Raw genomic sequence first — 25,361 nt, forward strand, 5'->3', positions numbered from 1 at the left:
TAACTTTAGAGGAACTTAACATATTCTCCATTCTAAACACTTGTTCTCACATGTGGAAAACCAAAGTGTTTCAGCTTAGTTGGCTTTTTAATGTGGCATTCATGATGTCTTTTGAGGCTTGTAATATGGAGAATAGCCACTCACAATAAAGTTGAAAGAACATGGACTCAGTCATAAAGGATGACTTTGCTAACTTGCCCATTAAGGTTTCTGCTAGTTACTTAGATCTTCACTGCATTGTTATACTTGCTATTTTCCTTCATTTTTTACTTTGATAATTAATGTCATAGATGTTCACCACTTTATTACTCACATTGTACAATTGCACAAATAAAAATCATTGGTCTGGATTTTAGGAGACCTAGTTTTTGATTTGGGATCTATTATTAACTCACTGTGGGAATTCATGGAAGTCCCTTTGAATTCTCTGATCTGTAAAATAAGTTAATTATTCTTAGTACATTAGACGACCTATAATGTTTTTAGCTTTACAAGTCTATGGCTTTGTTACTTTTTTGTTTTCAAAGAGAAATGACTGGTTTCAGACTCTTTGTTGAAGATTTTGTTCTTGTAGGAAGTAGCAGAAGAATCAAAGACAAACACTTTGATGTCCAGATTACCCAGGGTATTTTAAGCATCCCACACCAATTGGTTCAGATCAATTAAGGCTATAATACTCAGAACTAAGAGATGCTCTTAAGTTTGCCTTAAGCAAAACACAGATGGTTTGGACAAAGGGTGCTCAATTAATACTGACATATAACACTCATGGAAAGGAATTTTCAAGATTTTAGGAAGATTTTGTATGATAAATAAAGCAGTCTCTATCCAAAGACTTAAAAGAGTGTTTATGTCTTCCTGACTATCAATAAAATTGGAGGAAGAAAATGTTATGTCTTACAAGGATTAGAAACTTTCTATGAAAAGATAGATATTTATTTTCTTATAGTAAAAAGACTATTACTTCATGTTTTCATATTGATCCACTGCAGAAACCTTGTCATTAGTTGTAGGTATGTAATTGGACATTCTCTACTATATAAAATATAGATAAACATGTAAAAATATATATAAAATTTAGAAATATACTATGCGTGTCTATTTACATGTATATACACACAAGCACACACATATATGAAGTTTAAGGATATTTTATAGCAACAAAATTATTAAAAACTAATATATCATTGTGTTAAAAGATTTAGTTGTCTTTTTCCCCTTCAAATACAATATTTCAATGAATATATATGTGTGTGGTTTTATGTATATATGTGTTGTTCCTCAGGTTACATACAGTGTTATAGGCAAAGTGGATCTACTCCTTACGTTTTCATTGCATTGGAACACTACCCTTACACTGTAAATACACCACCTATATATATTTTTTGATACTTGAAATCCTTTATCAGGGCAATATTCTTACATTCCATAGAGGTGATAAATTCTCCCCAAATGGTAAATATAATGAAATCCCTTCCTGAGTATTAATGGAGCTGAGGGCAGAGGTGTGTGAATATTAAGCTGGTGGAAAAGAATCAAGCAAATCAGAGACTCCTAGAAAACAAAGACATAGAAAGGAGACCGGGTTGTGAAATTTCAGCTTGACCATTTATACAAATATATTTTAAATCATTCTTGATTTAATTATTAATCAAAAGTTTAATTTAAAAAATCTGATTTACTCAGGAGCCATGGTTTATCCTTCCATCTAGGTTTGTTATTGCAATATGTGGACATATGTGTTGAAAATATTTTTGAATATCTTTTAGATAAGCTTTTAGTAATTTACTATTAAACATTTTGAACTGTGAGCGAAGTAGAAGTATGCCTTGATTCTCAGCATCAAAGTGTTTTATGTTATAAATTTGAAGTCATCTTCTTCAGTGTTATGTTAAGAGGGAATACCTCTGGTAAGAAATACATTTTACATAAAAACTGTAGATACTCTTAAACGTGTTTAACAATTCTGGAAGATTTAACACTTTCCTTTAAAAAACATGTAGGTACTACAGTGGGAGTGGTGTGTGCCACGGATCGAGATGAACCGGACACGATGCACACGCGCCTGAAGTATAGCATTTTGGAGCAGATGCCAAGGTCGCCGGGGCTCTTTTCCATGCACCCCACCACAGGCGCAATCACCATGATCTCTCAGTATCTGGACAGAGAGGTAGTTCCCACACTCTGTAGAATAGCTTTTGACTTGGAGTTGAGACCTCCTCTTCTTCCCATTTCCTGTACTTTGCTATTCACTTTATTTTATTTAGGCATCAGGTAATAAGAATTCCTGGCCATGTTACCTACTTTTTATATCACCTCTAGTTTTTTATGTAATAGAATCCCTAGGACATAGAAATACAGATTAATTGGTATTTAGATGTGGGGACAAAAGATATTTCTTATGAAAGTTATTATTATTAAATAGAATTTTTTTCTTGCATGTGTCTAGTTGATTCTAGCTTAGTAAAGGGTTTAATTCTTATAAAGGACAATTTGTTTTGTTTGTTATATGAGGAATCAAGAGAAGTACAGAGGTTTTGTTAATTTTGGGTTGGTTTGTTTGTTTATTTTTTGGGGGGGTGCATTTGTGTGGGCAGGACATTTTATGTTATAAAGCACATAGGTAATAAATGGGAAAATTTGAAGGGGACAATATGAATGTGTTTTTGTATCTGTGTAATATGTAGAGATGATGTGATAATCAAATGAAAACAAGAATTTTTTTCCTCATTTTTTACAAATTGAAAAATGAGGCTCAGACAAGATAATTTAAGGTTACATAGCTTGTAAGATACAGCTTCGGGAGTCAAGCCCAGATCTGCTTATCTGATCAAAAGAAAACAGAAAACAAATCAAAAAAAAAAAAAAAAAAAAAAGAAAAAGAATAAGATTTAATGGGGAATAACACAGGAAGTAAAGAAGTGAACAAGAGAAATTCAGAGTCCTGGAGCCTCTGGCTGGAGTATTTTAGGGTGGGAATGTTGTTTTCCAATGCGGAAGGTGGGTAGGTGAAATGGAACCTGGGGCTGAGATAAAGGGAAATAGTAAATGAAAAATTAAACAAATACTGCTCAACCTTCTTTAAGAATATTCTTTTTATATCTCAAATTTTCTTACTTTGTGCTCTCCCTGTGACTTCAGGAAAATCTTGTCTTATTACTTGCCATTTAAAGCATAAGTCTAAATTCTTAGTATGGGTCCTTATAATGTAATCTCTGCCTACCTTTTCAGCTTTATTGCTGTCTACCAAATTCTTAGAGTGTAAGCAAATATGGGAATAAAAGCATGGATACACACAAATAGAAGAGTGTACAATTAAAATTTCATTTGTAAATACAAACAAAGTTGTACAAAACTTATTAAATGTTTGCTTTGTTTTAAGGTTGTAGACAAGTACAAATTGATACTTAAAGTACAAGACATGGATGGTCAGTTTTTTGGATTGATAACTACATCAACTTGCCTTATAACAGTAACAGATTCAAATGACAATGCACCTGTTTTCATGCAAAATGTTGTAAGTATATAATTCCAAAACCTATCTCTGTCTACTGTCATTTGTTATTTAATATGAATTAATAAATATCATACTTTGAAGTACATATTTTGAATAAAATTAAATAGTAGATATATAAACCTGTTTTATTAGTTCATAGTAGTATTTACATTACTGAACTCTTGTTAAAGGCCAGTAACAGTCTTCATTTGTAATGAAATTTTTCTTTCATTTAAACGGTGTCTTCATGAAACAATACTTTTTGAGATTCATGGTTTAAAATAATCTTGGCAAAAACTCTAAGAACAAGTACTTTTGGAGTTGAAGGAACATTTTACTTTCTTAGTAAAACTTTTCTTTATAGAGTAAGTTTTTAATGAGTCCTTTCTGTTTCAGTATGAAGTATCAGTAGAGGAAAATACGTACAATATGGAAATCTTACGACTACCTGTAGAAGATAAGGATTTAATTAACAGTGCCAATTGGAGAGCCAATTTTACCATTTTAAAGGGCAATGAAAATGGACATTTCAAAATCAGCACAGACGAAAAAACGAATGAAGGTGTTCTGTGTGTTGTAAAGGTACAGTAATAATGAATAATTGATAACTTGAAAGTGAACAAATTTTAATAAGCTAATGGTTTAATCAATTAAGTAGTTTCAGTTCATAGTCTCTACAAGTTAGAAGAGAACATAGTCCCACTCTCCCCTTCTAATGCTTGCCTTTCTTCTATAATTTATTTGCCAGTTTTTAGTCATCTAACTTATGCTTGAACATTTTCAGTTGTAAAGATCTCCATATCTTGATTGGCAGCTTATTCTATATTTAGAGAGCTCTGATTCTCAGAAGTCCTTACTTCTGCTGTGCCTAAATTATTCTCCTTACATCCCATGTCTTTGACCCGTGTTTTATTGCAAATGCTATACAAAACAGGTATAATTCTTTTGAAAAGGCTGTTATGTCCATTTGAGACTTACCTTCTATAGAATAAATATTCCCAATACCCTTTAACTATTCCTGACATAAGTTAGCCTTTGTAGTATATTAAAAAATAATACTTCTCTCTGCCTCCTTAGTAGCCATACAATATAATAATGAAAAGGAAAGCATTTGGTGAACTATAGGATATTATATTAAAAAATATTAACAGGTTCTCAGTACTACTATTTATGTTTCCATAAAAAGATTACTTTCTTCTTTAAAAAAAAAGATAACTTTTCTGGGACCATAGAGCACAAGCTGATACAGTCTTTAGCTGAGTCCTGGATAAGCTTTCTGCCTCCAGGTTTATATGTTTCTATTTCAGTGGCAGCAGCAGTAGTGCAAATGGGCCGAGTGAGGAAGCTCTTGTTCTTGCTCTTTCTCAACATAGAAGGTCAACAATACAACACTTCATTTTCTAGGAGATTTTTGCCATCTCAATGCAGTTATAAGATATTTATGAACAGTTTATTTTGGACAATTTATTTTGATTGATGGCACAAAAAGTTACTTTGTCATGACAGAGAATTCATGTTTTTTTAAAAAATAATCACTGATTTTATCCCAGCAGATTTCTAATCATGCACTTTTAAGACACTTATACAACATCCAGATTAAGCCTTGAAAAAAATTGAATAAAAAATTCTGAGGCTTTATTTAGCAAGCAACTCTGGATCCAATAACTGTAGCAGGCGCTTCCTGAACTTCCATCCATTTCTCAGTGGCAGCAGATACTCTGACTCTTTTCATGATCATACCAGCACATGTAATTTGTATTCATTAGCAACAAATAAACAGATACTAATCCATTTTTCCTCTTGACTCTCCAGTTTCTGGGATAGTCATAAAAAATCCAAAAGCATTTCACATGCATTTTGTGGATTCTAAGATTCAGAAATTTTCTTGAATTCTCAGTGGACTCATGATGTTATTATCTCAGCCTGGTAATATGTAGGTGTGGGGAAAAGTTTAAAACAAAATTTTACTCATCAGTGTTTGTTTTCTTCATGTTCAGCCACTGACTGCTTTGATAAGCAGAAAGAAAGAAAAAGTGCTCCAACCTTGCAGTCCAGTGCAAAATAGTGTTTTGCGGGTTTTGCTTTGATTTGCTGTCTGAAAGTCAATTATAATCAAAGGATTGATTTAAAAAATTTTAGAGGCTAGTAGATCAATTAAAGAGTAGAACAGCAGAGGGATTGTAGTATGGTGGTTAAGGAAATGAACTCAATCCAGACCCCCTGGCTTCCAACTCCAGCGCAGAAGGGAATCTTTTAAAAGTGGGAAAATCAGTGTATCTGCTCTTTGCTTTCTTGCTTTGAAAAGCAGGGATGCTGATAAGCATATCTTATTTCTTTTACCTAACTGTGTTTTCATTGTGAGATTTTCTTGGGATAAACTACAGGTACTGCCAAAGTATAATTCTCAAATTGTCAAAACATAATTTTCATAAAAATTGATAGTGAGCATGGGTAGAAGTTCTACTTAACTCATTAATGAAGGAACCAGCAAAAAGACAAAGCAGATTCCTAAGAAGGAATGAGAATATGGATGGATTCTGATAAAAGAAAAAGCTGGAATAAAATTATTTAGGTTTTTAAAATAGTTTGTTTTTTTAATTGTATTTTTTCTATTACCATTTATCCCCCTTATACTCTCTTCCACCTGTGCCCACCCCCTCCCCACTGGAATCCGCTGCAGTCATCCCACTGTTGTCCATGTCCGTGAGTTCCTTTTCTTTTTTCTTGATCCTTCCATTCATCAACCTGCCAGCCTGCTCTCTGTCTATGAATCTATCTCTTAGTTCAGTTTGTTTCTTAGATTTCACATATGAGTAAATCATAGGTGTTTGCCTTTCTCTGACTGACTTATTTCACTTAGCAGAATGTTCTCCAGGTCCACCCATGCTGTTGCAAAGGGCAAAATTTTCTTCTTTTTTATGACCATGTAGTGTTCTGCTATGTAAATGTACCATAGCTGACACTTGGGTGACTTCCAGGTCTTGGTCATTGTAAATAGTGCTGCAATGAATACAGGGGTACATATATTCTTTTGAATTAGTCTTTCAAAAACAAGTAAACAAACAAATAATCCAATTAAAAAATGGGCAAAGGACCTGAATAGATACCTCTCCAAAGAGAACATACAGATGGCAAATAGACAGATGAAAAGATGCTCAGTGTCACTAATCATCAGAGAAATGCAAAATAAAACCACAATGAGATACCACCTCATGCCTGTCAGAATGAATAGCATCCATAAATCAACGAACAACAGGTGCCGGTGAGGATGCAGAGAGAAGGGAACCCTCATGCACTGTTGGTGGGAATGCAGACTGGTGCAGCCACTGTGGAAAGTAGATTGCTCAGTTTTACACCTGATAGGGCAATTAGAACATGCATTGGGGATATCTTTTCTGTCAGAGAGAAAATAAAATCATTGCACATTTTCAATTTTGTTTATGTTGACATCTAATTTTATAAGAGCTCCACAATGTCTGGGTCCTACTCAGTAAATAGTGAGTCAAAACAAAATTGCATTCTCCTAGAGTCAGGTGACCATTAAACTGGTTTGTCAGTGCACTAGAACACTGTCATCTTTCTGCATTATCTCCAGGTGCAGAGTAATTTTCCTCAGTAAGAACAAAGCATAAAAGTATTTAAAGAATTGCTTTTTCGTAACTCTGTAAACCACCCGCAGAAACTTTTGGACCACTGTAGCTAAAGGCTTAGTGAATAATCACGTCTCTCTTTAAGAAAGGATAAAAGTCAATATTGATTAAATGGGAATGTGGAATGTACACAGCATTGGTCATATTGACAGAAGTTCACATGCTATTTGAAATATGACGTGTTTTACACATACTGAAATACATGTTTTCTCCTCAAAGCCACTGAATTATGAAGAAATCCGTCAAGTGGTCCTGGAAATTGGAGTCGGCAATGAAGCTCCTTTTACTAGAGATGTTGCACTCAGGACAACCACGAACAGAGCTTTGGTCACAGTTCACGTGAGGGACCAGGATGAGGGGCCCGAATGTAGCCCTGCAGCCCAGTATGTGCGGATTAAAGAAAATTCAGCAATGGGGACCAGTGCCAATGGCTATAAGGCATATGACACCGAAACAAAAAGTAGCAGTGGTTTAAGGTACAGAGAAATCTATAACCGCATACTGATCATGCTTTTTAAACTGTTGAGGCAGTAACTACTTTAATACGTTTTATATTGCTGAAGGCTATTTTTATTTTTTATTAACAGGTACAAAAAATTGCAGGATCCTGAAGGGTGGATCAACATTGATGAACTGACAGGATCAATCAGAACTTCCAAAATTCTGGACAGGGAGGCCGCAACTCCCAGGAATGACTTATATAATGTTACAGTCATGGCAATAGATGGAAGTAAACAAAAAAATTTTTATTCCAGTATTTCCTAAAGGCATTGGAGAATAATACATCTATTCTTGTGCATAATTATTCTTGTGATAAGTATATGGAATTCTTAGAAATTATTTTAAGAACTGTGTTCCTACTCCCCTTAATATCTAACAAGGTGAAACTACTTGGAAGCAAGAAGCCATGTCTTATTTATCTTTATATCCCAGCATGGCGGACCTTAAAAGTGGTTATAAACTCTATGTTAAATGACAAAGATGAAAGTGAAATCGAGGACTAAGGAACTGGTCTCACCAGACTCTCTCTGTATGTCACTTTAAATTGAGCCTTTAAATAACTCTGCTAATTATTAAGTTAAAATGATTCTTTTTTTGAATCCTGTTTCTTAAAGTAATCCAGAACTTCCGAGCCCTGGTTTTATATTAAAATAATTTGTGGTACTTTAAAAAAGATATGAACACTATGTGAGACACATTGAATTAGAATCTCTGGTTAGGGAGCTTGGACTACATATATATATAAAAGCTTTACTTTTTTTATTTTTAAAGAGAGGGGAAGAGAGGGAGAAAGAGAGGGAGATAAACATTGATGTGCGAGAGAAACATCCATCAGCTACTTCTCACAACACCCCCCACCCCCCAACCCCCTGCAACTGGGGACGTGGTCCATAACCCAAGCATGTGTCCTGACTAGGAATTGAATCTGTAACCTTTTGGTTTGTGGGACTATGCCCAACCCACTGACCCACAACAGTCAGGGCTGGGCATTATATATTTAAAGTAAATATCCCTAGGTGGGTTGGATGTGTACTGGGATTAGAATAATTTTTCTGTAGTCATGTTCTTGCTCATTGACATCTGTACCAGAAGGAACCCAAAGAAATAGAATTTGAAATTCAGACACTTATTTTTTCTGTTTGACAATTACTTTGGTAAAAAGTGTATTGGCATCTGTATTTGATATTGTCAACAACAGTACTCATTTCAGGTGATCTGTAGGTTTCATCTATCCATCTATGTTCTTATTTATGATTTCTTCTATAACCAAGAGTTTATTAAAAAGCCATTTAGAAGCTATCTGATTTTTTTTTCTTTAGAAAGTATAAAAGACTTTACAAACTACCCTAACTTTTTTTTCTTTCTTCCTAGAGGATAGATCATGTACTGGAACACTTGTAATTAACATTGAAGATATGAATGATAATGCACCAGAAATACTTCAGGATTATCTAGTAATTTGCAAACCAAACATGGGATATACTGACATTTCAGCTTTTGATCCTGACGATTCTATCCATGGTGCTCCATTTGATTTCAACTTGGCAAACCCTTCTTCAGAAAATAACAGAATGTGGACCCTCTCCAGAGTTAACGGTATTTAATAAAAAATAATGACGTATATGCTCTGAAATAACTGATAAGAGATTTACTTGTTTATGCACATGAAGCATGGAAAATTGATTCTCATTAACACATTTTAGAAGCCTAAAAAACATTTACAAATACCCTAGGGGGCCTATGTTATATGTTGTACATAAAATGAAAGAAATTATAATTTTTGTGATGGCAAATTAACATTTACAACAAAAACAAAAATGCTTTGTTAAAATATTGGGCAGCTTATCATGAAATTGTTTTTGCTGTTTTTCAAGTAACTCCAGTGAGGTAGAGAGAGAATGAGAGATGGGCAGTTTAAATTGGACTGTAAACCAACTGCAGAACTGAGAAATTTGGGTGTACGGGACAAGCACTCTGGCATTTTGGAAGGAAATGCGTGGGATATGGACAGAGGCCTGGCAATGGAGCCTGCAGGGTAGTCTCTGTGATAGTGGTTTCTGGGGAATGTAGTTGTCTGTATTTCAGCCATGGTTCATGGCTTATTTGTTACTATGTCATGCAGTTGGACTTCTTTATGCTCTTCCTTCTACCTAGAATACCTCCCTTTTTATTTCTTAGCCTGATATTAATTCATAATGTTTATGGAGCACTTATTATCTACTGGGCAGTGTTCCAGACCCTGGGATTATACACACACACACACATATATATATAATATATGTATATAATCTCTCTCTGTGTTATATTATATATTATATTATATATATAATATCTCTATATAGAGAGAGATTAACAAGTCAGACATGATGCCAACAGAGATGCTCATGTCTAAGAAGTCTTTCTTGAAACAGGAGTGACACCATGATCTTTTGTTACTTTATTATAGTTATTTTCATGTTGTATTGTCATCTGTTTACATTACTCCTCCAATATGTACATGAATTTCTCAAGACATTTGTAATTTATTTTTGTATTTTCAGTACTTAGCCAAGTGCTTAGTAGATACTAACTGCTTAATAAATATTTGTTGAATCAATAATATATATGCATAAAAGAAGGAAAATACTTGGGTATAAGGAGATCAGTGTTTTTAGAGTTCAGAGCATTTTAGTAGGAATGCTGTGAGAATGAGCAGAAGGAAAGATGGAAGCTGGTGGTGATGAGCCTTCTGTACCCAGCCAGGGACAATGGCCTTTATACAGTAAGTGGTAAAAGGTATGCATTGGGGGTGTTCAAGTAAGGCAATACTCTATCTAGATCTATGTCTTAAAAATAACATTGGTTATGGTTAGGAGGAAGAGGACAGACTTGAGTGGCAAAGAAAATCAGGGGCTGATGCACTCCTATGAATAAATGAGACATGAGTATGGCTCAGCTTGTGGTCTTGAGGGATTTGAAGGATCTTACTTCAGACACAGTATATCCTGAAGGGTCAAAATAAACCCGAGTTGTAATTCACATTCCTCTGGAAAACTTCAGCTATGAGCTGCAGCCAAAAGTCTTTGAAGTTCTTACAGTTATAACAGTGCATTTAAGTACAGCTTAGAAATTAGAGATGACTTCCAGATGTGCTTTATGCTACTTTGTCACTTCACTTAGTACCTTGCAAAAATTCAAGAAGGTTGTAATTGTCATTGAAAGTGTGTAGAACTTTTGGCCAGTTGACAATAAGGTCATTAAAATAATATATCAAGACCGTTGAGGGAAATATCACAGTTAGTAAATATGCATTGTTATGATACAATTATAGCTGTTTTTAGGTAAGCCTTATACCTAGCTTGGGTGACATTAATTAGCTTTCTGGTATTGAGTATACTTCCAGAAGCAAGACATTAATCACAAAAAGTATTTGTGTTTTGAAAAACTTTTTATCCATAGGATAATGGACGGGTACCAGAAGGTAAATAGATAAGAGAATGTGAACTTAAAACATCCTTGGTTTATAGCTCTAAGTGTTAATTCTTTATGAGTAGCATAAAATGGTACTACAGAAAAATGCGTTAAGTGTTAGTCCAGAATTCTTAGTTTGTAGATAAGGGAATAAGTAAAGGAATATTAAATATTGTTGAAATGCTACTGGGTCACTCCAATGTCAAATTGTTTCTTTAAGCTTCTCTCTAAAAAGTTACAATGACCAACACATATAGAGTAATGTTAGTGCTTGAAAAAGTTAAAGGTAGTCATCCACTTTTATTTCTTTTCATGTGGCAGGTGGTTCTTTGAGAATAAGACCCTTACAAACAAATGTGGTGAAACAGATGCTAAGGGAGGAATAAATGCTCATTAAAAATATAATTATTCTATTTCTTTTCAGATACAGCTGCCCGCCTTTCATATCAAAAAATTGCTGCACTTAAAGAGTATAATATTCCCATTACTGTAAAAGATAGAGAAGGTCAATCTGCAACAAAAACCTTGACCGTTAATCTGTGTGATTGTACTCATCCAAGTCAGTGTCTGAGGGCTTCAAGAAGTACAGGAGCATCACTGGGGACATGGGCAATCCTGGCAATACTACTGGGTATTGCATTACTTTTCTGTAAGTTCTTTTACTTTCTTAAGGTTAAAATATATAATATCTGAGTGAAGGAAAAGGTCTTTTAAAAGTAATCATCCAACCATCCATCAGATGTCAGTCATCTTTACAAATCCCTTTTGTATTATTATCTGAACTCTGATTGACCATTTTCTGTAAGAGGAGCAGGATCCTTTTTGAGATAAAAGATTTCACATTTGGACAGAACTGTTGAAAATTCCTTAGACTGTGCTAAATCTGTCAGTGTAAAACTTTTATTTCTTATACATCATACTACCCCTTTTAGTTCTATAAAACAATCTAAAACTTCTGCTATATGAAAGTTCACTAAAAGCCATTTTCATTTTATGCCTTCCCGCGATTCAGCCATAGATTTATGGGCGATGTTCAGCCATGTATCTTCTTCCATATTATCTACTAATTTTGAATTCTATTAACCTCTTCTTCACCTGTAGTCTAGTTCTTAATGGCACGATGTAGTTTCTTCTCTTTTTACTCCCACCCATTCCTCCATCTTAGATTAGCTGTTGTTCCTTTGTTCTGTGGTAGGGGTAGTGAGTAAGAGCAAGACTCTGAAATTGGACTGTCTGGGTTTGTACCTAGTCTATTATTTGCAAGCCATGTGACTTGGGGAAAGTTGCTTAACTGTGCTCCAATTTCCTCACCTGTAAAAGGGGATAATTACAGTATCCTACTTTATTGAGTAGCACTGATGATTAATTAATGCATATGAAGAACTTACAACAGTGCATGGTGTATTTCTGATAAGTGTTCATTATTTTTCATCAACTCAACAAAATACACATATATTGAACACCTGTGATAGTCCAAATGCATAGCCTTCATTAAAGAACAAAACAGACAAAAATAAACAAAAATAAATAGTGTCTTGAGATAGTACACTGATAAATAAATTAAATGCTGTGGAGGAAAAAATAGAACAAAATAATAGGATTTGCCGTCCTACAGAATGTGTGTGGGTGAGTGTGACAGATTGGTGGTAGCGATTGAAATGTTCAGTAAATGGTTAGGTCAGGCCTAACAGAAGGTTATCGTTGTTGATTTTTGGAAAAGGTGTGTCAGTCCAGTGGAATACTTGAGGGAAGAGCTTTCAGGCAGGAGGGAAAGTCAGTTCCAAGGCGCTAAGGTGAGAGTATGCCTGGGAACATCAAGGAATGGCAGGGAGACCAGTGAAGCTAGAGACTAGTGGATGAGGGCAAAAGGGGTAAAAAATGGAAGCAGAAAGGTCATAGGGGCCACACAGAGTAAGCAGGGGTTGGAGTACTCTTTCTAGGACTAGAGAGTATATATTTTAAACTTTGCGGGCTATGTGGTTTCAGATAAAACCAATCAAACTTGCCCTTGTAGCAAGAAAGCTGCCATAGGAAATATTTAAATGACTGGTGTGGCTGTGCTCCAATAGAACTTTATTTGTGGACATTAAAATTTGAATTTCATATAATTTTCACCTATTAAAAAACTCATATTCTTTTTTATTTTTTTTCAACCATTTAACAACATAAAAACCATACTCATGGGCCATACAAAATATGTGATGGGCTGGATTCGGGGCTGTGGTTTGAAAGTTTGTGGCATAGCAGCTTGTAGAACATTATAAAGAATCATTGTTATTACTCTCAGTTGTATTATCACGTATTCTAACCTCCCACGATTATTATGTAGAATGAAAATTCTGAACAGACAAAATACAAAATAGGGTTAATTAAGATACTTGGAGATAAATCTAGTCTGGAAAAAATGTTTTGTCATGCTTTCCTGTAGGCATACCATTCTTTTGGGAATCAATAAACCTCTTTAAACTCTTTGTCTTAAGTAAATGTCAATGATTTTTAAAAAATGTACTACTTAACTCATGATTCTAAAGCCTTTAGTATGATGAGTAGAAGTCAAACTCTTAAAAAGGACTGTCATCAAAATATACATACAATCATGCCAAATTTTAAACTCAAAGCTAAATCATGGTCTGTTAGTTTAGAAAGGTCAAGGTGATCATGGGACACCCATCCTTCTTGGCTTTATTTGCCTCCTGTGCACCTTAGATGATAAGATACAGAAGATCGATTTTTAGTCTACGTATGTTAAACTTTATATATTTATCTCTTTTTCAAACTCAGCTGTATTGCTCACTTTAGTATGTGGAGTTGTTGGTGCCAGAAAAAAAGGTTTGCCTGAAGATTTGGCACAGCAAAATTTAATTATATCAAATACAGAAGCACCTGGAGACGATAAGGTGGTAAGTAATTTTCTTAAATGAATATTTATCTCTGAGTATCTCCCATAATTTCTTAACTCATCCTCATGAAGTTATTTTGAAATGTAGGAGTTTATTTATATTTTTAATTGGGTAAGATTTAGTAGGCATACATATTTTATTTGTCAGTATTTAAATATTTATGTCGTGGCATTTATTTATCTTTTTAAACTGTAATTGAACACTGGTCCAGTTGCCTGTTGCTTTGAAAGCCAATACTCGAGAGGCTGGTGCTGATATAAAGGAAAGTGGTTTATTCAGATGCCAGACATCTAGAAGATGGGAGACTCATCTTCTAGGTTCAAAGCCCATCTCTACCTCTCAGTGGAGGCAGAAGTTTTTATAAGGAGGGAGAGGAGAACAAGAACAAAGACATCAAGGAAGGTGTTAGAAAGTTCTGTCTGTGCAGATGAACACAGTACTTTCTGATAAGGCAAGTGATGGTCCTGTGTGCCTCATCCTGGCTTAGTCATCCTGGCTTAGTCATCCTGGCTTAGTCATCCTGGCTTCTTGTCATTCTGGCTTCCTGTCATCCTGGCTCCAAGGTTGAAGGTCAGCAAATCTCCAGGAGCTAGGATATCTAAAGTTAGAGTCTGTATCTTTTGAAGTTAGTTCCTAGGATTCCTATACAAATACGCTGTTTATCTTTAAGCTACATATTAGTCAGAGTCAGCACTAACAGAAACAGTGCCAGAAGAATGGTGGGGTGGGTTACAATTTCCCACTGTTACAAAACCATATGTATTGTTTTAGTTATCTTTTTTCCTCTCTTTAGTGTTATAATTTAAGATGTGTTCTTTGATGTAAATTTATCATAGTAACAATCTATTTGGCTGCTTTCTACAATGTGTTATTTCCAGATGTTATTTTTCTCTTTGACTGTTTATAATAAGAAAAACTAACTTACTAAAAGCTCTGAAGATAAATGAAGAAAATATCAAAGAGATGTATGTTTTTAAAAAGTGGGTGTGCGGGAGGAGTTTGGAAGATTACTGCCAGTCTGTTTTCTTACATGTTCTTGGGACCTCTGAGATCCTCGGCACTATGCTTCTTATTTTGGGGGAAGTAGATTAAAATGTTTTTAAAAGGCTTGTTCTTTCTGAAAAAATATTTCACTTTATTTATGATAAATACAATCTACTTTTACAAGGAAAATAAATAGGCACATGACAGTAAACCATTAGCATCAATACGATAGAGCATTGTCTGAGTTCAAAGAGGCTTATGATACATAAGTGTACGCGTGTCACCTGGCCCAACCGGAGGCCTGGTTAAAGAAGTCACATTGCTCTGTGATTTAAAGAATAAGAAGTATTTGAAAGTGAAGAGTTGTTAGGAATAGCTAAAGAAGAGGAAGAGAGCCTAAAGAATAAAAAAGAAGGCAGAGTTTAGGGATTATTTGACAAATAGTGAATACATTGATTTGAAGTAGAAGAAATGATGTTTTGGAATAGAAGCTTAAGACTTAACTTTGGCTTTGTGGGAGAGGATATAGAAGAGTGGGAGATGGGATTTTCATGGGCCACACTAAGGCTTTCAGGTTTGTTTCTTGGTAAGGGAGAGTCAGTCAAGGCTTTTCTGCATGTAAGTAGTATAATGTGAGCAATATGATACTAAATTAGCAGGATGATCAATGAGAATAGGAAGGCTTTAGGGATGGGGAAGGTGAAGGATTGGGATCTTTGGATAGTTTTAAGAATGAGATTCTTAGGATAATGGTAATTGAGATATTAAACTAGAAATGAATAAAAAATATATTTTTAATTTATGAATAAGATTGTTTACTTTTGAGTAACAAAAGAAAAAGTGGGGTCAAAGGGAGAGATGCTATAGGTGGGGCCAATAACTATATATCAAGCTTTTTTTATATCTTAAGGTGAAGATGACTTTCTCATCAACTATTTCTTTCACTTCCTCCCCACCCTCATACAAAATCATAGCCCATCCACATTTGACGTGCTTACATGTGGAACCCTGTAATTATCTCTTCATTCAGAAAATAGGTTTATTCCTTTAATAGTCCTCATATAAATAGTGAGTTCTTATTTTATATCTGAGCATGGAATGAGTGAGCTTTAATTAATATTTGTTCTTTGCCATTTGATGCTGGAGCTGATAGTATTGATCGGGTACTTCACTATATTATAGTTATGCCTGTTCTCTGCTAGGAACCCTTCTTAAAAGGACTTGGAATTGTTACTTTGTGCCAGAACATAAGTTTAGGCCTAATTTTACAAAATGGAACAAAATTTCATAGTGACTATATAAACTCATTCTCATACAATGAATAAAAGTGATGACTTCCCTTTTGTATCTGAGTTTAAGTTATAGGAATTCAGCTAGTGTTAGGAGTTGGGTGAAAAGTCAGGATTGGAAAAGTAAACCCGAAAATCACTGGCATATTGAATGAGTTGTTGATACCCCATGAGAATGAACTTTGGGGAATGCACTTGGAGGTGGATAAAGGAACAGAGAGCAGAGAGAATGTGAAACAGTACTGTGGGCTCAGCCTCTATTTGGGTTTATTTTCAGTTTTCCTTCCATTAGCTTAGAAATATGATCTCTGAATATGTGTTTATAATGACAAAGCACACTATCAAGGAGATTTGAAAATCCTGATTTTTTTTTTTTTTGCTATAGAAATTTACTGTAGCAGCAACCTAAGCAAAAAATATAGGATAGTAGTGCCACCAAATGGCTAATTTTCAGTTCTTTTTTCCAGTATTTTTTTAAGGCAGTGAGATAATATATTTGACTTTTATAGATATATTTCAGGTTCAGTGAGTCATCTAAACTTGAAAATATTAAATTAAAAAATTAAATTGCTAAGAAAATGGCACAAAAGAACCTAATGATTATTGAGATCTTGTCATGGTCCTAACAGTTTATAATTAGAAATAACACACTGAGGTTACCACTTTTAAGTTTCTCACCCGTGTGGAATTTCTCTAGTTCCCTCTCTATCTCTTTTTCTTTGAAACTGAACTTTTGGAAAGAAAAATTTATACTTGATTTCTCTATGATAGTACTTCATGTTCACCCAACACTCTTTGGAAATTCTTTGACAAAGACCGCCACTGTCCATTCTTTTTTTTTCACTGGAATTCAGTGGGTGCTAATTTGATGGGAACCAGTTCTTATCTTACTTCGATTTTTTTCTACTTTGATCATTTACCTCCTTAACTACTTCTTTGTATGGCTTCAGAGTCATGCCTCTTTGCTTCCCTCTGTTGGTTGTTCCAGATCAACTGTCCACCTCTTAAAATGGGATTTTCCTTGTAGTTTTATTCTTAGTCCTATTTTCTTTTAGTCTAAAGTTTCCTCTAGGTAATGCCATTTATTCCGGTGGCTTCAACTACCACCTATATAGCAAGAACTCCTCAAATTCTACCTGCAGCTCAGATCTCACACCTGAGCTCCACATCTGCATATTCGTGTACTCGTCTTGGACATCCCAAAAGTTTCTCAAGTTCACCAAGTTCGAAATTGAATTGCTTACCCTCCTCTTACCCACAGGAACTTCGTTCTTCCCCACTTCAATGTGAATTGTACCATCAATCTGGTTGCACAGCAGAACACAAAGGAATTATTCCTGACCCCTCCCTGTAACTGCCTCCCATCTGACCACTTCTCTATGGAGCATCTACTTTTAAAAAATTATTTATTATTGTTCTATTACAGTTGTCCCACTTTTCCCCCATTGCTCTCCCCTGCCACACCCACTCCCTCCCCTCTCCCACAGTCAGTCCCCACCCTGCTGTCCATGTCCATGGGTCATTTATACTAGTTCCTTGACTAAACTCTTCCCATTCTTTCCCCTCTTCTCGCCTCCCCCCACCTCTGGTCACTGTCAGTCTGTTCCTTGTTTCTATGCCTCTGGTTCTGTTTTGCATGGATGATACTTTTAATCATCAATGCTTCTACTTTGGCTTAGGCCCTTAGCATTTTCACCTAGAATAATTTAGTGGCCCCTTTGATTTCTATGACACTAAACTCATCTCTTTCTTATTTGTATGTCACATTATTGCCTAGAATGATTTTAAAAATATGTTCCTCCTCTGTTATAAAAATTCTTCTTTGAGTCCTCATAACCTCAGAATAGTCTGCATTTTTAGCACGGCATGTAGGTATTTATGTCCTCTGGCCTTTTATAACCTTTCCAGCTTCCTCTCTCTCTCTCAGTTCTATGTGGTAGCCATTCTCAGCAGACTGAAGTTGAGCACCTCTAAAACATCCTTTGCCTCTAGACTCTTCTGCAGGTAGTGTATTCTTCCTCCCAGTTCTCATGAGGAGTCCTTCAGCTCAGCTTCCCAAGTTCACTATAGTTAACCTCTCTGGATTCAAATTTTGATGTTTTTTTTCTGTGCTCCTATAGCATTCTGGGTTCACGTATTTATCAGAATAATCAAAATCTTAAAGTAATTATCTGTTTTTGACTCATTGGAATAAGAGCTTCTTGGAGCCACTGAACGACCATGTCTATCTTTTCATCCCTAGACGGAGCACATAATTGGAAAGTGATCAATGTCTGTTGAATGAATGAATAAAAAGGTTGAATAAATGTTCTTTCTCCCTTGCCTTCTTGTGACTTCTCTTGGAATCCATTTCTCCCAATATGAATGGCTTATTTTATTTTATTTCAGTGTTCTGTCAATGGGTTTATGACCCAGACAGTCAACAACTCTGGTCAAGGCTTTTGTGGTACTATGGGATCAGGAATGAGAAACGGAGGGCTGGAAACCATTGAAATGGTGAAAGGAGGACACCAGACCTTGGAATCGGGCCGGGGGCATCACACCCTGGATTCCTATAGGGGAGGACATATGGAAATGGAAAACTCCAGACACACTTACTCAGAGTGGCATACTTTCACTCAGCCTCGTCTTCATGAAGTGAGTTTCCTTAAGTGATTTCACCCTACTATTTAAATGTCCAAGTGGGAAACCATAGGAAATTGGTATTAATATATATATTTTAAGAAATTGCTTTTTTATATTTTTCATGGTTTCCTCTTTCTTTCTCCCTGTCTGGTTATTTCCTCCCTGTTTTTTTTATTATATTACATTATTTACTATAAAAAGGATTTTATTTCATCTGTTATATTCTCTTAATTTCTGAAATATCATGAAAACTGCAAGTTTTTAATACCCTGACTTATTTACGTTTTAATTTTAGGTGTGTGTTTACCTCCTGAGTTCTGTCAATATGGAATACGAAAAAAAATCTAAATTCTCACAGTCACAAAACTGTCCAAATCAAATATCCATTTTCTGTGAAAACAGAGCATCTGTACACAATTCTAGGATTAACATTAAATAATATGACTTGTCTGAACTATTTTTAATGTAAAAGCATGATGGATGCAAATATAACACGTTTTAGTCAGAGGAAAGCAAGGATGTGAAAGAAAGGAGAGGTTAAATAAGGGATTTTCAATCCTGATAGCACATCAGAATCCCCCAGGGAGCTTTAAAACAAAACAAAACAAAAACAAAAAACCGATGCCTGTGCTCCACCTTGAAAGATTCTGATTTAATTGGTTTGGCTTTTCCCACCTCCCCCAACCCCTCCAAGGCTCCTCAGGTGCAGCGCAGGCAGAGAATTGCTGGATTAAATTTCTTCCTGGCACTGAGTTTTCACTTCTTTGATCTGAGGGTGCCAGTGCCTTTGTCACACAAACACCAGACCAGAAGCCCTTAATCCTTTGATGAACTGCAACGGGCAATGGTCTGTGACATGACTGTAGTTTATCATGTGGCCATAGCATATTTTTTATGAAATTCAAGTGTTAATCCTTTTTCTGTTTCTAGACAGTTTCATGTAATTTGAGGTTGGGAAAGAGCTAAGCTTAAGAAGCACTCTTAGGAGTGTTCTTCAATGTGCACATCAGGTAATGGGGTGTGAGGCTAAAATGGTTATAAAGGAAGACGCTAATTCAAAGCAAGAAAATAAGTTCGGGTTAGAGAGGGAGTGCACGCAGGTGAGGAAGGGGAGGAGGCAGAAGAACTGGACAAGTCAGAAGGCTGGCCCATGACAGATAGTGAAGGAGGAGGTGACTGAATGCTTGGCCCCTCCATTCCAAAGGCCAGAGTTTTGCTATGTGGATTATGTTATTTTGAATTTCACTGAAATTTTTTGTGCCTCTCCATCTTGTCAATGTTTTGGTTGCCTTTATAAACTTGATTCTGAAGCCAGTGAGGTAGTTCTTACCTACTTTCTAACTGCACATAATATGTAGTGGTTTTAGTTAACATCTATTGTCTATTTACTATGTACTGGGAGTAATGAGAATATTTTTCATGCACTACTGTTTCATCATTTAAAAATGATCTTGGAAGACAGTCATTGTCTATATTCCCATTTTAGGCTTGAGAAAAGGGAGACAAAAATATTTAGTAACTTGTTCCCGGTCAGGTAACTAGTTGGTTAAAGCCAGAGCTAAGGCTCAAAATCAGGGCTGTTGGGCCATTCAAGCTCAAATTCCTAACCACTATGATATTGTCATCATTCTGTGGACCAGCCTGACCTCTAGACATAAAATTTAAGAATGAGCATTTAACGATCATTTAAATGTACTTAAACAGAACATTTGTCTACATAAGTTTTTATTTGTATGGATGACTAGAAATGTAAAATATACTGACTTTATGGTGTGGTTGTGATATAGACCAATCATGTGCATTTTTTGTATGTAGGACTCCATTAGAGGACACACTGGTTAAAAATTAAACATAAAAGGTAAATAAAAAATATATTTTATGTTTATATGTTTGTGTGTTTAAAACAATAATGCAATCCTTCTTTTTTCTTCTACAGAAATTGCACCGATATAATGAGAATGAAGACCACCTCCCATCTCAAGATTATGTCCTTACGTATAACTATGAAGGAAGAGGATCTCCAACTGGTTCTGTAGGTTGCTGCAGTGAAAAACAGGAGGAAGAGGGTCTTGACTTTTTAAATAATTTGGAAGCTAAATTCACTACATTAGCAGAAACATGCACAAAAAGATAAATATTACATTGCTACAATTAGGCATAATTTTGTCAAACATTCTGGATGTTTCCAAAAGGGGTACTGTAAAATTCAATTTCAATTTCTAAATACAGATAGATACGACTATGACTATATAAAATATTTTTAAATTTTGAATTATGTTAATTACCAATTTGTACAATATTTTTTCAAGCCATTTATTGCTTATCTTTTTCATGAAATTTAAATGTTAAACTGTTTTTGCCTTCTTTAAAACCGAATAAGCAAACAACTAGCAAATCTCATGCTGTAACATTGGAATTAAGGTCTATAAAGGATCTGTTCTCCTTTATAGATATTTTCCAAATAAATATTTGGTAAATATTAGTTCAACAATAGCTAAGCTGTATGTGATTGAATACAGCAAAACAGCTATCTGGGCTGAAATTCTGTTCTTGTTCCATATTTATATTTAAGTGGAATAGGATTATTTCAAACACTGTGGCAAATTTTGTTGGATTTTTTAATCTCTAAAATATCAATAGTACCTAGTCAGTAACCCCTATGATTTTTAGAATTTTGTTTTCTTTCTGGTTAGCAACAAGGTAAGGAAGAGCAGTCTTAGCTCCTCGATTGCCCTAATAAAGTTCTCAAAAATACATAGCCACAACTTTAAATTACCCTAGGAAAGTGTAAACAAAGAAATTCTTATTTTTGTGCTTTTGAAAGTGTTTATGGTTTGTAAAGGATTATTATGAGGATTATAACTTTCCTTATTCTCAAGGAACAAAACTATATTCACCATACAAAGAGTTATTGCTGGTATTTTAATGAAAATACTAAAAATCTTTAACTGAGCTCATAATCCCTAATTTTAACATCCCCCCCACCCCCCAAGATTCAGGACTACTATCAAAAACTTGCCAGTAATGAAAATTATGCTGAAAAAAATGTTGCTTGTCTTCTCTTGAGTATCGTACTTTTATATTTTTATTTTCTGTTTTAGCACATATGGCTTCTGTCTATAGTAGTCATTTGAAATTAGAAAATAACCTTAGATGGATTGTGGTTATGCCTGATGGTCTGGAAAAACAGACTCCTACCGTAGTTAGAAGTAGCAATGAGGGATAAGCGTGAATTTTCATTCACTGCCATTTTCAAATAAAATATATTACTCCTTATTAAGGCAGGTAGATATTACAAAATGCTGTAAAGAATCAAAAGAATATAGGGAAACTTAAACCCTAGGTGGAATTTAATATCTTTCAAGGTGCTGCTTAAATTTAGGGCTTCCCAAATTTGTTTATGTGATAGAGCCTCTGGAAGGCTGGCAGAATACTTCAAGGAAATGATGTTATAAACTTAAAATAATACCGAAATTTATGGTAAATCTAATCACATTGTCATGTACTTACTTCAAGTGATAGTTTAAAAATTAGACTAGAAACACAGGGGCAAAAGTAAGTTTCCTGTTGTAATGCAAATAAATAACACAATAATTAATAAGTAATAATACAAGAATAAACTCTGTTTTGTATACTCATAGCTGTAAAACCTACTTTGCTCACTCCTGTATTAGGTATCATTAACTGAAGAAAACTTTGGAAGAAAAATAATTAGAATCATTTAAAAACTTTTGCAGCTATGAATTGGGACCTATGCCTCCCCCACGCCCTCAAATTCTTTGTCTTTGGGAACAGAATTTGTTGAGCTAGCCCATGAAGTGGCAGTGTTCTATAGGCTATAGTTTGAACTGACTGTATATATCTGTGTGTATATATATATGGGGACACAGGGAACTCTGGGAGAAGACAAGCCCAAGGAGTGTTTGGACAAGTCAGAGATCATCATGAAAACTCAGGCCTTCAAGGGCAAGAAGAGAGGCCAAAAAAGGCAACATTGTGTGCTTCATAGTTTCTCCTAGGGCAGGCCCTTCCTTTTCAGAAAAGTTCTTCTCTCAGGCCAGTGGCAGCTGACGTTTGATTTTGGTGAAGGATCACTAACCCCTTGCCTGGGCCTCACCTTTGGAGTGTGGAGACCCAGAGAAGAGCGCTGACTGCTTAATGAGTCTGTAGGCATCACAGGATGGGCCCTGAACTGGTTGTGTGGAACAAACAAGGCATTCATGGGAGATGCTTTCTTCCTATGCAGCCCTCTGGGCCCTGAGATAGAAGGTCTTCAGTTAAGTGTGGTCTAAAGTTTTTATTTGACGTTACATTTTGGGTTTTCTTATTTGCTCTTGAAATCTAGATTTTTTTTTAGATTTAGACTTTTGAATGGGTAATTTCCTTTTAAAGTTTTCTTAGTTTTAATGGAAACATCTTTAACATGTAGTATTCTTCTTCCCTTATATGTGTAAGGTGAAAAATGTGTTATTTTGGTATGAAAGAAAATATCTTTTTATAGCTTTCATTTTTCCAGTTCTTGAATTTTTAATGTAAATGTACAGATTGTTTTCTTATGTTTATAAAGAAGTAGTTAATTGTGTAAAATGCAGTAAAGTTTGTTTTGAGACATTTTTTAACAGAGCTTTAATTTTGCTATTAAAAAGTTACTTTACTTTTAAAGAAACATGGAAAGTTAAAAGCAAAAATCAAATGTGCAAAGTAATATTTACAGATACAGGATGTAATAAAACAATCTAAATTTGATTTCTGTCTTTGTTGTTTTCAGAAATTAAATTATTCCATAGTAAATCTGTTACAAAATTGTGCTTAAGACTGGCATGGAAATAGCCATTTTCAGTAATGTCTTTATCATATTACTGGAGAATATCTTAGAGAATGGGGAATTATCAGATTGTCAACATTATTACTATGTACTACACTATTGGGGGGAGATTGCTATTTGGGGCGAATGATTCTATCTATTGTCATCATCTATCTACCTACATATGTATCCATCTATCATTTGATTTTGAGTAAAGAAGGATTAGAAGGTGGTTGTAATTGCAGAGTGTGCCAGAAATAAAATGTGGATACAGAATGCTTACTTGGAGGAGCAGTGTAGTCAAGGGGAAACATTAGGAGTTAAAAAATAAAACAGCAAGCACTATTCCAACCTTGGCGCTGCAACTTGCAGGATATATATCTTCCAAGTTTTAATTACAACTGAATTACAGTGCTGTGCACTTCACAGTGACTCTTTCCCCCAGGTATGTGTGTGTGGGTGCGTGCGTGTGTGAGACTGACCATTTCAAGAATTTATGAGTTGTTTCAATAGCTTCAAATGCTAATATAATTTGAACCACAGCTTCAATTTCAGAACTTTTATTGTGAGCATTATTTTTGTGTGTAAATATTTGGTTTCTAGAATGTCGATTTTTTTTTTTTTTTTTTTTTTGTAATAAGAAAACTGGATAAATTCCAAGTGTCCATCAGAATTGATTTGGTTAAATACTGTTTGAGCAGCATGAACTCTAGAGGCAGGCTAGTTGAATTTGCCCCTTGGCTCTGCCACTTACTCTTTCTGTGGACTTTAGAAAGCTACTTATCTGTTTTAGTTTTCTCATCTTTAAAATCAAAATAACGATATTGACCTCATGAAGTTAACATATTTAAAATACGTAGAATATTTCCTGAACATAGTAAAAGATTTAGAAGTGGTAGGTATATAGGCAGTAAAATTATAGATATACAACAGAACAATATCTAATCTCATTATGCTTCTGTAGGAAACAAAAGGCCTGAATAGATTATTTTCAGACAGTGGAATTACGGTTGATTTATATTTTGTGTCTACTTTATACAATGAACATTGCCCACATTTGAATTTTTTAAAGGATTAATCTGAGCCCTAAACAGCTTTATGACTTGTTTTAGTTAAAAGTAGGGTTCACTGCATGGACAGAAAACCTAAGGTGGCTGTGACTTAAAAAATCAAAATTCAGATTAAGTTTGCAGACTTCACTGTTCTGGGAGTTTATTTTGATTCCATGGGTTTGAGCCTCATATCTTTCATTTTCATTTACTTAATTTAAAAAAAAATTCACATAACTTAAAACCCACTATTTTTATTATTTTAAAGCGTACAATGAAGTGGTAACCAGTACATTCAGAATGTTGTGCAACTGTCAACACTGTCAAGCTCCAGAACATTTTCATCTTCTTAAAAGGAACTTTTTAAGCTGTCACTCCGCATGTCTCCATTCTCAGCTCCTGGCAACCACAAGCCTGCTTTCTGTCGCTGTGGTTTGCCTGTCCTGGACACTTCATGTAAATGAAATCACACGGTATATGTCCTTGTGTGTCTGGCTTCTTTCACTGAAATTAACAACTTTTTTGCATATCTTTATGTTGGAAAGAAGTCCTAAAATATCTGAAGGGTCATACTCAGAATTTCTCAGAAACAAATATGACTATCAGTCATTTC

General features: G+C 34.9%; 1 protein-coding gene across 2 annotated transcripts in view; it reads left to right on the forward strand.

The window, feature by feature from the left end:
• DSC3 (desmocollin 3) overlaps positions 1-23,641 on the forward strand; it is a 52,339-nt gene extending 28,698 nt beyond the window's left edge. The window contains exons 7-17 of one of the 2 annotated variants that reach the window (XM_090285685.1): positions 2,004-2,170; positions 3,383-3,517; positions 3,893-4,078; positions 7,366-7,622; positions 7,734-7,876; positions 9,019-9,243; positions 11,522-11,746; positions 13,879-13,997; positions 18,659-18,907; positions 20,711-20,753; positions 20,832-20,894. In XM_090285685.1, coding sequence (XP_090141811.1) covers positions 2,004-2,170; positions 3,383-3,517; positions 3,893-4,078; positions 7,366-7,622; positions 7,734-7,876; positions 9,019-9,243; positions 11,522-11,746; positions 13,879-13,997; positions 18,659-18,907; positions 20,711-20,737 — 1,733 coding nt within the window. In that variant the 3' untranslated portion in view covers positions 20,738-20,753; positions 20,832-20,894. Of the gene's footprint in view, positions 1-2,003; positions 2,171-3,382; positions 3,518-3,892; positions 4,079-7,365; positions 7,623-7,733; positions 7,877-9,018; positions 9,244-11,521; positions 11,747-13,878; positions 13,998-18,658; positions 18,908-20,710; positions 20,754-20,831 lie in introns of both variants that reach the window. The other variant, XM_090285684.1, reaches the window with a different exon arrangement.
• Positions 23,642-25,361: the final 1,720 nt, after the last annotated feature.

Source organism: Furipterus horrens, unplaced genomic scaffold, assembly GCF_987537825.1.
Source record: "Furipterus horrens unplaced genomic scaffold, mFurHor1.1.pri manual_scaffold_8, whole genome shotgun sequence".
Lineage (NCBI taxonomy): Eukaryota > Metazoa > Chordata > Mammalia > Chiroptera > Furipteridae > Furipterus > Furipterus horrens.